Source organism: Pholis gunnellus (assembly GCF_910591455.1).
Source record: "Pholis gunnellus genome assembly, chromosome: 20".
Classification (NCBI taxonomy): Eukaryota; Metazoa; Chordata; class Actinopteri; order Perciformes; family Pholidae; genus Pholis; species Pholis gunnellus.
The window spans coordinates 15,765,967-15,781,627 of NC_136547.1; the positions used below are offsets into that span (position 1 = coordinate 15,765,967).

Genomic DNA, 15,661 nt, shown 5'->3' on the forward strand with positions numbered 1-15,661 from the left:
TCAAATGAGTCATTTATTTTAATAAGAGAAAATGACTCAAACGTAATGTTAAGGCAGCTGAAACAGCATTTTGCCTGTAATATTACAACGCCCGATCTTATCAAACATTACACATTTATAAACTCTACCTGGCTGGTGGCAGGGGAATCACTAATACAGTGCAGTGACAATTCTGTTTGAGTTGATATATGGAATGAAAATGCATTTAAATGATGATGATAACAAAAAATCTAAGTTCAGCTGGATGTTTGTGCCAAATTTGAAGAAATGTCCTCCAGGGTTCTTGAGATATAGCGTTTCACGAGAATGGACCAGAAGGACGGACGTACAACCCAAAAACGGCTGTCGCCAGCACGGGGCTTCAAAAGATAAATGAACGCACCTGTGAGGATTTCTCCGCCACCTAACTTTATATTCAACAGCAGGTGCATTGAGTAAAAACAAACAAACACACAAACAAAAAGCAAAAGCCAATCAAATCAGGCTGATACATTTCTTTCAGCAAAGGCCTCAATTATCCTGTAATCTGCTGCTTGCGCCAGACAGACCTCATCCCTCGTATGGGCGTATTGAGCTTTGCCGGCAGCATTCCTGGTCGTCCTTACGACGCTCTGGCAAAGACCCAGAGAGGCTCCAGAAGCCCTCGCCTGAGACTGAGGGTAGCAGGGTTGCTATAGAAACCACTGAGCCCACCAGGAAGCCGAGAAACTCGGAGAAACCACAGACAGAAAGGTCGCTGTAACACGCGCCCGTACTATACACACACACAAACTCAAAGAGGTTTGTAGACACAGAAAGAAACGCTCATCATCAACAATAAGTGTCTTATTGTTTCAGGTTAACCGGTGATCCCTAGTCCCTGTGTGGTGATGCTGCCCGTCAGTTAGCCACACACTTGCTCTTTGAAGCCCAATGCAAGCCTTTGATTTGATCATATCTTCTGCTACAATACCTATCTTCCTCTCCTTTCAGACTTTCTCTCTTAACTTCACATGTTCTACCAGTTTATTTTATTCACCCACCGCATTGACTTCCCTCATTAGCCTAATTTTCTCACAACAAACACAACGTGGCCCTTTGTTGATTAAATTATAACGCATGGCTTCATCCACTAGTCAGAAAAAAAGACAAAAAAGACAACTATATTGCAGTAGTCTCAGCAACTAATCACACTTCTACCGTCATGGCATCGTAATGTTTGACATCTGTTGAGCCCTGTAAAAGCTCATTTGAAGTTTCAGCTCATTGTGTAGACTTGATCCTAGTTTGTGATTACCAATTAATGGTCTAAATCAGTGACAATGAATTTAACGTGCCAAAATCCCCCAGCAGCTCCAAAGTTGTGCACCTGGCTAGCATGGTGGAAGAAGCCAGGTGAGCCGTCATACTATGTTATCACGAGGTGACTACAGGCTGGCATTAGTGTTGAATTACTGCTGGCTACAGGCTCTTTACCCTTGACTTACATCACTTAAGCACAAGCTTGCATACAGTAAACAAGAGCAATGCGTTAGAAACCGGCTATGAGAGAATGCAATTAGAGATGTAAAGGGGCTTCAGGTTACTCTTTACAAACCTACAACAGAGACCACAACTGAGCATTACAGGGCATCAAGATTCAAAATGACAGTGATCCAGGCAATGATTTCATGTAACAGTTGGGGGGATGCTTCACCAACGAATAGAATCATAATTGGAAAAGCGTTTATCAGCACTCACCAATGAGCTCCTTGTTCCTGATGTCCAGGGCCATATTTCTGAGAGCGGTGGCCACGGCGCACACCACCTTGTCATTGTCTATCCTCAGTAACTCCACCAGGATGGGAAGGCCTTTCTCCTTACGTACAGCAGCCCGGATGTACACCGACCACTGACGGGGAGAAATCAGAGGGAAGGCTGTTAGATAGCAAACATGTTATTGCATGAATAGCAGCCTGGCAATAGTATAAAAAAACCATCCCACTGTGTATTTGTGGTGGAAATGAAACAGGAAGATTGTGGGAGTTTTGTGACAATTTGCAGCATTGTTAGGATCTAGAAAGTGAAGAAAATGTATATTTGTAAAACCTAGTTTTTACTAGGCGACAGCAATTACAATTATATCCACACAGCATGGTAAACAAAAGGCAGTGCACGGCAACAATACGGAAATGATTCTCTTTTGCTTGTGACCCTTGTTTGGTTCCCTTCCTAGGAACTCACCTTGCCTGTGCATTGTGTAACACATTTTTATTCCTCCACTGTCTTATCATCACTATGCTGACTACTTTCTTTCTTTCTTTCTTTCTTTCTTTCTTCAACCAGACAGACAGACTAACAGATCGGGGTTAAAGTGGTTGCAGTAGGAAAAAGGAAAAAAGAGACAGACGAAGCACGACGGTTGAGTGGGAAATGTTATATCCAGGGTTAATATGAGAGGGGCTGAGGCATTACACTGACTCACAAGTGATATACTGTAAGAGGGAAAATTACACGAACGATAGAGAAGAGTTTTGAGCTTGGAGACCACTCGGTCCTCCCTCAATAACTATCAAGCTACGCTTAAATGGACTACTGCTCGACCCTAAACGGCTAAAGTGGTGCCGCCTTGTGGGTCAACTGTAGAAAAATGGGGATGTGCCAAATAGCACCCAAGAATAGAGATTAGTAAGCAAAGTGTGAAGTGAAAAGAATATCCAAGGTATGTTAAGGTAAAACACATAATTGTTTTTCCTGAAGACCAAAAGGGGCAAACTATGGTTCAAATAATCATTTGAGGAAATAATTCACCCTTTGAGGGAAAGGAGGATACTGTATTAAATGTACGGTCTTAACCAAGAGCTAAGTAAGCAGAACGTAGAGGGAGTCAGCAGTACGCGAACACAGCTTCTTTGGAAACTGTTAGCAGCACTATTCTCAAAGTCAGGAGAGGAGACACAGCAAAGCACACACACACACACACACACATGCAGTAAGACCCCGAAATAGAAAATGGGATTTCCTGAAGACCACCTGCCTCCTTCTCCCTTGGCTTTCTATAGCCTCCTCGGCCATCTCCGCCTAGCTCTGTTTCTCTGTCCATTCCACCAGCAATGGAAACTCACAAAACCAAAACCAGATACACACAACTCCCACACACATTTTCAGAACCACAGAGGCATCCCTCTCAAACACAGTGCGCTACCTCGCCTGTTACTGAATCAGTTCAAGTTGTCATGTACGGCAAAAGTAAGCTAACCTTTTGACTGAGCATTATTGATCACGTAAACATTTCCATCAACATTCTCACACAGCCTGTTTACAACCAACAATGCCTGACGCAGTTTCCCAAGGTCATTCCCAGATTAAGCCCTCACACTTTCTGCCTTTTAGCCTCACACACCTCCCTCAAGGCTAAAGCTGCCTTCACCAATTTCTCCCAATATTGCCGCATGACTCATACATTATGACCATCTAGCTGTTTCCATCAGTCAGCTGCTGTTGAACCGTGGCTCTATTCCCTGGTGTGCTCAGGCTTGGAGCCTTTACATTATTACAGTAATTGCATTGCTGCTAAACAATATTATATACTATAGGACACACAAAACATGGGCTTGTGCTCGAAATATTTCAAAGTCAGCAGGATGGTGTAGCGAGCAAATAGAACATTATTCCAACCGATTGAGTTTTCGAGTTGTTTATCCTCTGTACTCTGTGGCATTTACTGCAACCGAATCAGCCTTTGAATTTGTATCAAGCCTGAGGTGAACTGGAACCAGGTGATCAAGGTTGAATTTTGTTCGCACACTCCCATCCTGTCTTGGTGTCCTTGTTGATATTAAACTCTTTGTTAACTTTTTGATGGATATATTCCTGCCATGGAAAATATCTTTTTTTTTATTCAGCAAGGTCATTCCGATTTATATTTGCCCATCCTGCAAAAAGCCATCCCTCTCTATGAATCTATCGATACCACATTACTTTTCAATGATCAGAAGCCAAGCCAGAGCTATGTACTGTACTACATCATTGTGTGTGAAAGGACAGTGTTTCAATGGCACAGAGGCTGGATGCAGAGCAGTTCTTGGTCACAGGCTGTGAGAGTTTAAAAAAAAGGACTCCGTCATCAGATAGGTAGCCTACGCACATAATCACATTCATGTACACACACACACACACACAGTAGTTTGTCTTACTTACAATATGAATACTGTTTAATCTGTGGTTTATCCACACAAATAATTGCTGTACAATTGTTTGCCGTTGCATTTAATGCACAGCGGAGAAAAGACAGATGAATCCCTTTCTTTCATACTAATGGACAATTAAATGGGTATAAATAAACACACTTACAGTTTCCTATGTTTACCTGCAACACCAGTGCTTGAATGTGGCTTTCAGCATATTTACCTGATTATACTCTCGGGCTATTTATGTGTGACAAAAAAAGTGAAGTGAACAAAAAAGACGGCAAAGCGGTTGGGAAACATTTCAAACCTAGCCGTTACCTTCCAGCTGCCTGCGGCCAGGTTCTGCAGAGCCCCGGCTGCTCCCTCCAGGGTGTCGGGGTTGGAGCATTCAGACAGCAGGGTGAGGTAGGGTTTGACGATGGTGGGGTGCCACAGCATCTGAACCCCTTTGGGAGGCTCCGCTGTGTCCGGAAAGGGCCCCACGCCATCCCACTGTGAAAGAGAAGACAGAGTTAATGATTTTTATGTTAAGCAAGGTGAGGCGCTAACCACTGGCGGCCTTATCTCTATAAACAGATTCTGCATTCAAATGCAGGATTTCATAGAAATTCTTTGGTTGAATGCAGGTAAATGGTCCTTGTGGCGAGTAAAAGAGGCAGAAGGCACCGAAGGCAGCGGCCAAAATGCAATCTCGTAACCTGACGGCTACCATCTGACGATGGTTTAGCTTTTTTTGTGGTTTAAAATTGACAACTGGTTACTTGAGGTCTCGCATCAAGTTACTAAGTCTTGGTCTGGATATCTGCTGGCTACACTAGAACAGAAATATATTTCGAGATTAATGGAAGTCAGGTGAAACATTGTTTTAGGGTTGTTGCACTAAACCTAGACCGTCACCCATTGGTTTGTGGACTATTGTTTTCAAGCCTCTAGTTCGTCATTTTGGCCATCGCCATCTTGGATATTTGCGACCGGAAGTGAGAGTAGAGGGTGGAGCTGAGTACAACAGATTTTAAGGCGACCAAAAGGTTCATGAACTGAAACACACGGGGAAAGTTGCAAGTCGAAAACACGGCCAACTCCAAAATCGGACAACGCCCGTGGCAGCAACCTGTCAAACACCAGGTGGCCACACCCTCAAGCATACCCTGATTTATCATCTATTTTAATTTAAAAGGGACCATATTCTACAAACTGCACATCATGCTGTGTTGAAGAAGACTTGAAACTGATTGAGACAATAAACTCATTACCTTGTTTACTGATGTACTAAATCAAGTGAGAAGTAGCTTCATTTTCTTACTTATATACAATTGGACTTCTTTTTGCAACCAGAGGAGTCACCCCCTGCTGGCTGTTAGAAAAAAAGTTGAAAGCACTTAATGTTGAAGAAATGTTGGTGAGTCTTCACTTAAGATACTTAAGCAGCATTCATTCAGTTTCCCTACTCGTCCCCTTTGCTTTTGGAAATTCATCTGATTCCATATCTGCAATATTCATGAAAGACAGATATCTGTGGATGGGTATTCTCATGTGTCTAAGTGCATGCATTACTACATCTTCATTCAGTACCCTCTGACCTATTACAAACTCAAAGAGACGCTGAGTAAATCGCTCCCTGTCGACATGCTTTGTAGGAAAGATTGGTAATGGAGGGGAGAAAGGGCAAAAAAAGAGAAGGCAAGAGATGCATGTGAAAACAGAGACTGTGAGAGAATGTTTCACTCCTACATTTGCTTTGAAAAATAAACCTAAAGCTCCATTCCCTTTTACCTCCATCCTCCTCCTCTCCTCCACTACAATGGAGTCTCTTGATGTTTGAACCTCTTTGTTGAGTGACATGCCCAGACCTCTTTCCCGTAGGCATGAACCCACAGCTAACTCTCTTTCTCTCTCTCCTGTTTGACATTAATATCCCCCCTCCCCTTTTCTCTCCTGTTGATTCCTTCTCCCTACCTCTCCCTTGACTTGTCTCTCTCTCTCTCTCTCTCGTTCTTTCTTGCTTGCCTCCATCACTCCCTAATTTCTTATTCTATTTCCATCCTTCTCTCTCCAGTTCTCAGCTTTTCCTCTCCCTATCGACCTTCTCGGTTTCGCTCTACTGCTTTCCCTCCTCCCCTGGTCTCATGGTAAACTAGGCTAGTGTGCGTCTTGAGAGAGGTGCGGTGGAGTGTGTATGTGTGTGTGTGTGCGTGTCCGTGTGTGACTGTGCGTGCGTGCATGTTTTTGTCTATACATAGATTCTCTTATCATAAAATCAAAGGCGTCTTTTTGGTTTGAAGTGTGCATAACAAGAGGCATCAACTCTTGCGCAGTAATGTACTTTCTGTTGCCTACAGACATCCTACATACTTAATCTGAATTTATGATGTTAATTTGTGTAACTAAAATGCTCCAATGATTAAGTGTATCAAAGATTTTCAAATGTATTTCCTTCAGTACAAGACACAAAAACATTTTTTTAAGAATGTGAATTTCCATATATCATTTCTTGTATCCTGTGCCTGCATGGTAAAGAATCGTAAAACACCAAAGCTGCCACATTCACTGCGGCTTGAGCTCCACATTGTCTGCTATGGGGATCAGGTTATTAAGTTGCAGGTGTGCAGCTTGACAATGCCAGTAAAATAAATGATACATTCACATTCAAGTTATCTGGTCAGACATCTGAATACCAATGTTATCTACTTAAGTGTGTGAGTGTGTGTGTGTGTTCCAGTATCCAATAGTGAGTGTTTAGGTCCAGTTCAGGCTCCCGTGCTGCTCCCTGGCCTTGCTGTCTTAACCTCTAATAAATGATTAAGGAGACTACATTGTAGTCTAACTGCTTGTGTCTCTCTCTCACTCAGTTTCTCTATCCATCTCTCTCTCCCTTCTGCCTGGTTTCTTCCCTTCATCATTTCCTTGTCTCTCGCTCTCTCTCTCTCTCTCTCTCTGACCCAGTCTTATGGCTCCAACCCTCCTCTTTCCGTCTGTGCCTGTCTGTCTCTCACAACTAATCAAATCAAGAGGCAGGAAAGAGGAAAGGAAAGATGTACAGAATAGAATCAAGAATACAATTAAAAAATGTTTAAACCACAATGCTAAGAAAGCCTGGCAAGGACTACACATTATCACAGGTTATAAACCTAAATACATACCATGCAGCCATTGCATTATTCTGTATTAGTTAATGACTTGATCCATTTGTTTTCAGAATCAGAATCAGAATCAGAACCGTTTATTGCCATGGTATGTTGAACATACAAGGAATTTGACATGACGGGAAGGTGCTTAACATTTAACAATCAACAACAATCAGTGCAAGTAGAAACATATTAAAATTTACAGGGGGATATAAAATAAAGTAAGATATAAAATAAAGTGAAACATACAATAAGGATGAAATATAAAATAAAGTGAAATATAAAATAAAGTGCACAAACGAACAGATAACAGGACTATAAACAAGTAAGATGTGTAGTGTAAAAGTGTCGTGTGAAATAGAAGGGATCGAAGGGATGCAGGGGAGTGACCGGTAGGAATTTTTCCTGGGGATGACAGTCAGTGGGGGTCCCGGGCTCTGTTATTGAGCCCGACTGCGGAAGGGAAGAAGCTGTTCATGTGTCGGGAGGTCTTGGTCCTGATGGACCTCAGCCTCCTGCCAGATGGGAGTGGCACGAACAGTTTTTGTCCAGGGTGAGAGGGGTCGGCTACAATCTTTCTTGCTCGCTTCAGGGTCCTTGAAGCGAACAAGTCCTGGAGGGACGACAGATTGCAGCCAATCACCCTCTCAGCAGAGCGAATGATGCGCTGCAGCCTGCCCTTGTCCTTGGCAGTGGCTGCAGCGTACCAGACCGTGATGGACTCAATGATGGCTGTGTAGAAGTGCACCATCATTGTCTTTGGCAGGTTGAATTTCTTCAGCTGCCTCAGGAAGTACATCCTCTGCTGAGCCTTCTTTGTGATGGAGCTGATGTTCAGCTCCCACTTGAGGTCCTGGGATATGATGGAGCCCAGGAAGCGGAAGGACTCCACCGCGTCGACGGGGGAGTCACACAGGGTGATAGGGGCTGGTGGGGCTGCGTTCTTCCGGAAATGGGGCTGTGGGGGATGGAGTCAGGGCTGCCCCATTGTCCATCAAAGCGACAGTAGAACTCGTTCAACTCGTCTGTCAGGCGGAGGTCATTCATGGAGTGTGAGGCCTTTGGCTTGTAATTAGTGATCTGTCTGAGGCCTCTCCAGACAGAAGCAGAGTCGTTTGCTGAGAGCTGGTGTTGAAGTTTCTCAGAGTACAGTCGTTTAGCATCTCTCACCGCCTTACTAAACCTGTACTTGTCCCCACTCTTAAATGCCTGTTCCTTTTGCAGCCTTAGCTGTCTGAGTTCCGCTGTAAACCAGGGTTTGTCGTTGTTATAACTCACCCTGGTGCTTGATGGAACACAGCTGTCCTCACAGAAGCTGATGTATGAAGTCACAGCCTCTGTGTAGTCATCCAGACTGTTGGTAGCAGTCCTGAACACATCCCAGTCTGTACGGTCCAAGCACGCCCGAAGATCCTCCAGAGCTTCACTGGCCCATTTCTTGAATTTCCTCACCACAGGTTTACAGAGCTTGAATACCACTGAGTGTCTCCACTTACACCTTTTTTTAAGTATGCAGATTATACAGTCTTGGTGGTTTTGAAGATAAGGTATAGGGAACTATACATTAAATGGTGTTCTGGCAATTTTCCTGAGGTCAATGTGACTAAAGCAATGGACATGGTCATAGATTTTAGACGTAGAAGAGGTGAAGTCCCACTCACCAAGGTTAATAATAAACCCATCAAAAGAGTTAATACATACAAATACTTAGGGATAGAAATTGATGACCAGCCATGAATGTGCTACTGCAAAGTTACCTTGCATCACAGCTGGATTCTCACAAAGTCACACGATCACGTGAGAATCACAGGATAATATATCAAACAAAAATCCATCTTGTCAAACTTCAAGTACCTAAAGAGGTTAGCGTATAAGCTGCAATAGCATCAGTTATATCAGAACTGGAGAATATTTTCTTATTGAAAGAAGAGCTTAAAGTGGCACTGAAGGCTTCTCTTTATTAGAAAAGATGTTTTTGTTCTTCTCCCGACAGGCTTCGTCCAAAGTTTGATTGACAGATGGTTCGTGCAATCTCCTTCCAAGTATTTCTTTAAAGTGGCTGCCCTTTCCCAAACAGTTTCCAATGACAGCTTCTGAGATGGTTCAGGTTAACTGCAAAGGTCAAAAATCGACAACAGCGAATGTTCTTCCAAGGGAAACTGTACAGTACAGTGTCTTAGAACTGTTTTACAAACCCATCCCACCAAGTATCCTGTCCTTTGGCCTTATTTTTGTGTTTGGTAACATGCACAACCAAGATCAAAATAGGTTACACAGCATGATCAAGTTGGTGTGTGGGGTCATTGGGGCATTATTATGAATCCCACAGCTTTTCTCTGCAAGCCCCGGCCTGTGTAGCATTCAGGCGCTAGGATTGGCCAGGCGTCCGTCCTCGCTGAGGTATCAGTAACCTGAAATGCTCAGGTCCTATGCCCTGATCAATGGGCTATCCTGACCCTAACTACTTGAGGTCAATGCCTAACCTCAACCAATTTTCTCTGCATCAACAATCTACACAGATTCTTGCCAAGAAATGCAGTGGGATACATATATACACGTCACTGGATGTGACCAGATGTCAGCTGCTCAGTTGTGTAAAGATCTCATTCTGAGTAAGGCTGATTGCATCCTCAGTGAAGTGACCCGACTCAACCTCTACACTACAGGTTCCAACTAAGCTATTTGGGGCAAAGGAAGGATGCTGCATGGGAAAATAAGAGCAGCAAGGTTCAGAAAGCGCTTTGTTGCTTCAGTAATTAGACTTCCAAAAGAGAGGGACAGTCCAAAAACATAGAATGTGATGTTGTTTTGGACAGAGCTATGTGGAATTGAAATTCTTATGCAGTACTTGTATGGTGCAATATATTTTTTAGTTGATTATAATGTTGATGTAGTCTATTTATTAGTGTGTGTGTGTGTCAGCGTATGTTAGATCGAGGGTGCTTGGAATTGCTCTAGGTGTGTGTGTGTCTCTCTCATAGCAAGAGTTCTACTATCCCACCTAATTCAGAAAGGTTCTGATAGAGTTTTGTCCGTTTTGTTGTGTAAAGCTTTTAAAATGTACTATATTAAAACTTTCTCTCTTCCTTTCTCCTCTCTCTCTCTCTCTCTCTCTCTCTCTCTCTCCGTCTGTGCATATGGGTGTCAGGTGTTTCAAGATACAAATGACAATTGGAAAGAGCAAAAGAGACAGTGTAGCAATGAGTTGCATTAGCTTGGAGACCCAATGGCTAGTAATGGATGAAATAAAACAAAACAAAGCTCTGGGTCTCAGGTGTGGTTTTGGTCTCAAATATCAGTCCAGTTAAGTATGGTTGGGTATTAAGGGTGCAAGTACGGGCTGTGTTTGTGTCTCGGTTTTGGGCCCATGGACAATTTTGACATCGACACAACATAGTCTAAGAGTGTGCTTTTGACTTCAGGAAAACATGCAGTCTCGTCCATGGAGAGAAGTCCACCTCTACCTTAACAGACTTGAAAAGTGCATAAGAGAGTAGACCGCAGGGAAGGGGGAGAGCAAAATCCAACTGAGAATGATGAAGCTTTTAACCTGAAAAGTTAGGTTAAAGAAAAAAACTTCTTGGCCCATGTATCGGCTTATGAGCCAATACATTATAAAAGAAGCCAAAGGTTTTCAACTCAGCATGCATAATACTCTGTGATGTGTGATTTCCATCCCTCTTTTCCATTATTTACCACACACAACCCTGTTGAAGGCACGGCTACTTCAACCACTCACACCGCGTTCCTGCTTCATCATGAAAGCGGTCTTCTTTTTTCACCCATGTGTAAACATGCAGATGGGGGACAAATTAAAGTCAAATCCAGAATAAACAAGTGGAGAGGCGAAGGCACAAGGGTTCATATGGCCTTTCCAGTCACATGATCTCAACCAAATTGACCACCTATGAAAGAATTTGGACTGGTGTGGTAGACTGCGCTCTCCACAGACATCATCTATACTCCAAACGAGGAAGAGGGGTGTTCGTTTCGCCACAAATAGTTCCACAAACTTGTGGAATTTTTGCTAGAGCACTGAAGCTATTCTAGTCAAAACTATATTTTAAGGTATAGACGCACATTTTTCCATTCACTGTATTCATTCCATCAAGTTATATAATAGTTATTTACTCATCACTTCTGTCCTTACCTGATCGGCCCCCTTCTTTTTCTTCTTCTTCTTGCCCCAGCAGCCAGAGCTCTCTCCATCGCGGCCGTTGGCGTCACAAAGCAGGCCGTCCAGCTCCTCTAAACCCCCTTGCTGGCCCTTGGACGTCTCGGCAGCCAAGCGGTACGACAGGTTTCTCAGGATGCAAACACAGTTCTCTACAGTCTGGAGATAAAGCGAGTCGGGAGAGATGAAGTGAATTAGGAGGAAGAAAAGGTAGGGAGAGGGTCGAGGGGATTAAAAAACACAGATATGAATGAATAAAGTGATAAAGTTGAGGTGGAAGATTTGTGTTTGAAGCCATTTAATGAAACATCTCGCTTGAAAACACAGCATAACGTAAAGTCAAAGCACGCTGCTAAAAACCGCCCACCCACACGTTTACACTATCGGCCTTCCACCCCCACCCACGAGCCAGGCAGACGGAGAGAGTGAGAGACGGAAAGCGACAGAAAGGAAAGAAGAAAGATAATCTCACAGGTAATATGCCTCTGAATTTTGTTAGCTCCGACTTTGAAATGAGATTAGAAGAAACTCAAGCAAATGAGGAAAAATGACAAGCCCAATATATTGTATCACACCCCATTAAACACCAAGTTTAGAGGCGAACCCGCTGCGCCTGTGTGTGTGTGTGTGCATGAGAGCAAACAAATTCTTACAGGGAACGGTGTCTATGCTTAAGTGTGCACTTTCACCGAGCGTGCGTACTTGCGTGCGTGTGTTTAGTATCACTGAGAAAGGGGAGTCATCGAGTCAGCAGAGTGGAAATTAACAAAGACAAATCATCAATCTTCTCCCTGTCTGACCGTTGGTTTACACAAAAAAAGAACCAAGGAGTATAATTGAACAGCCTCAAGAGATGCAACAAACAAAACAATGTCTCACTCCAGCGAGCTGCAGTCATGTCTGAAATCCGATTCACATGCTATTATAGAACGATGTCGGAGAAGTTTTATTTACAATTTACTTTGACATTTCATATTTCGATCTGTTATTTCACATTCATTCAGTACCCTGTTCTTTCCAGCTGCAGGGTTTTAGGGGACAAAAATACTTTCAAAATGATTATGTAGTACTTCTTGTCTCCGCACCAAGGGTCAGAGGTAGGGGCCAGATACCGAACAGCAACCTTCCAACAAAAATTCCATTCTTATTCATTATATAAGATTCTACACAGCAAAACGCATACGATACGACAGCCATTGATGTTGATAAAAGGCTTTGTGTGTATGACCTTGTGCTTCTTTCCACACTGTGCTCTTAGAATATACTTGTCCATGACACTCCTCCGGGACACTAGATGACATCCATTAATGGATTTACAGTATACTTCTCCCTGCAGTAGCAACCGCATTTAATGCAAGCTGTTAAATAACAGCATCATAAAATCTATAAAATGTCAGCATCATATTGGATGTGAATGTAGAATGATGAGCTAGTCTATTAGGTCTTGTACCATCATGTCAAATGACTGTATCAGCTATGTTAATGCGTTCTTAGCTGTGTGCAGCTTCATACTGTGAAACCTATTTAAATGTCTCTAAAGCTTCCTCACATCAGTGCAATCCCTTGCAGCATTATAGATTGTGTTTAATGGGACAATTGACTATAAAACATAATTGTCATATAGTGGATATTCCTCTGATCTTGCACATTTCTGTCTGGATCTGTGAACATGAAAGGCAGAGAGGACAGAGCGGAGACTGTCTAGATGATCAAAATGCAAATCCTGAAGGATGCTGAGAGCACAAACTGAGTTGGAACTGACTATACAAGCATATAGGCACAAAAACTGGTTGGTAATCAGTGATAATGTTACTTTAACAACCTCAGCGTGTGTTTTCAAATCATTTCCGCTTAGACTGAAAAGAATTTGAACAAAGTAGAGGTAAAGTGGATCAATCAGTTTTTTAACTCCTTGAGCTCTACTATATTTTGTGGCAAGTATATTCAATGCCAGACCAGATTAACCTCCCACCTAAACAGGCAGATGAGTAGAGAATGTAAGGTGGCAGTCTGGGCAACGCACGTGTGCAAAAATGAAGCAAAAAAGGGCAGTACAAAACGAGCACATGGCTAATGTGCGTCGCTATTTCAGCAGTGGCCACGTGCTGGTTCACCTGCCAATCAGTCTTTGTTACTGAGGTGACATCAGTACTCCTCTGGTGACTGCCGTCAGATGGTGAAGAAGGGCGGGCGGTTAAGCAGTGATTAAAGATGGCCATTTAGAGAAGCTGGGAGACAGGGAGACCTTGAGAAGTCAGCCATCCACAACATTGTTTATGTAGTATTGACTGGCCCCCACATACTCATGAGCACACATACAGTATACGCTCCACACCAACGTGAACGCGTCCTCACACAGTAAAACACAAAGTGAACATAAACCCGATCAACTTTGACTACTGGCAGAGGTACATTGGCAGCAGGAAGTGCTGCAACACTTTGAATTCGAAAGCTTTAATTTATCCTGAATAAAATGTGTTGATGAACTGCACGCTCCTTGAAAACTAATATTCATCTTCCTTGTGGAAGCTGGCAATGAAAGGAGGTTGTTGTTTTTTTATTTTTTAATTATTATTACTTCTCACCTCCTGTGCAATGAGAACAATTCAGCAATTTGTCTGTGTCTACAAGAGAGGGTATGAGGCACGCTTTCTCTCTTGCAGCCCAACTTCATGTTTAAGTTTGAAAATTCACATTTACTGCCTGACAATCTTTTCATTAATGCATTTATACAGTCATGCACATTACATAACACAAGCTAAGATGCTCACACACACACACACACACACAGACACACACACACCTTGCTGTCGATCTCGCTGCTGCCCAGAGAGGTCTGGATGACGTAGAGCAGAGCATCTGTCAGGCCGTCACACTCCCTCATCCTTCGTCTCGCCTCCTCACCGGCGGAGCTTACATTCCTGCAACACAGATACAAAGAACACTGATCAGAGTCTGTGTGTTTGAGTCTGTGTGTTTGAGTCTGTGTGTTTGAGTCTGTGTGTTTGCCAAACAGAAAGAAAAAGAAAAAGAAATGAGAAGAGTAAGAGAGTTGGCGAGGAGGGAAGATAAGACAGGGAGACAGATGAAAGAAAAAAGAAAGCTGGTAACGACGGGTGTAGAAAGACAGAGAGAGAGAGAGAGAGAGAGAGAGAGAGAGAGAGAGAGAGAGAGAGAGAGAGAGAGACAGAGAGAGCGAGAGAGAGAGAGAGAGATACTGTTAAACCTGGCAGCTCTCCCGAAACTAAACAATTGAAAATGGAACATTAAAATTCTGGATACATCTCAATCTATGCCCCGAAGGCTCGCTTCAATTTAAAGCACTTGACTAGAGTCCAAAAAAAAGAGGAGGGAGAATAAAAAAAAAGCCGCTTTAGTCAGACAGTTGGTTGCTGAACTTCACAGCCAACACTCACACCAACGCTGCTTTGATAATTTCGCAATATTGTAACATTTATTATTAGCAGCTTTGCCAATGTGATGCACGAAAATAATGAATAGAATTTGAGTTGAACTGAAGGTACAGGTGGGTGGTGTTGGGTTGGATTTGTTTGGGTTTTCAACATGGAGCTGTCTGTGATGCAGACATTGACTCATTTGGCTGTGTCAATAGAATAGATATGAAACCGAGGTGAATGGTACCAGATAGACTATTAGATTGAACATTTCATTTCCTTTCCCGAACACAAGAATGAAAACACACAGCTAAATGTTTATAGAACTTCACACTTGATTTAAAGTCACACAATATTATCCATTGACCAGAGCATAACAGTGCTTACATTGCAGTTACTGACTCTACAGGGATTACTGATGATGCTGTATGATTTATGTAAATTCAGTAGGAAATATTTTGAAAATTGAGAGTACATCTATTTTACATTGAATAACAACTTGGAAGGGAGCCATGCCAGCAATAGGAGACGATATAATTTTGACATATAGTATACACTTTGTGTTTTCATGGTGCTATAAAGACAAAATAGCAGGCAGGTTAGTGCTCAAACACACCGCTTTTTTCCAACAAGTTCCTGGAGTTAGGTTTCCAAAGAAAGCTTTAAGAAAATAGAAAAGCAAGACATGCTTTTTAAGCGTGTCTCTGTGTGTATCGTGCTGTGGGCAGCCTTTAGGGAAATCAATATTCGAGCCATAGCAGGCATAGTGACGTATGTGTGTCTGTCTAAATAATAAATACCAACGTGACAAATGTATAC

General features: G+C 42.7%; 1 protein-coding gene across 1 annotated transcript in view; it reads right to left on the reverse strand.

Annotated features, from left to right (window-relative positions):
* ctnnd2a (catenin (cadherin-associated protein), delta 2a) overlaps positions 1 to 15,661 on the reverse strand; it is a gene marked incomplete at its 3' end in the record, with an annotated part of 228,686 nt that overhangs the window by 28,252 nt on the left and 184,773 nt on the right. Inside the window, exons 18-21 of the mRNA XM_079181443.1 lie at positions 14,251 to 14,368; positions 11,424 to 11,606; positions 4,467 to 4,640; positions 1,720 to 1,870 (exon numbers count right to left, since the gene is read on the reverse strand). Of these exons, the coding sequence (XP_079037569.1) occupies positions 1,720 to 1,870; positions 4,467 to 4,640; positions 11,424 to 11,606; positions 14,251 to 14,368 (626 nt within the window). The remainder of the gene's footprint in view (positions 1 to 1,719; positions 1,871 to 4,466; positions 4,641 to 11,423; positions 11,607 to 14,250; positions 14,369 to 15,661) is intronic.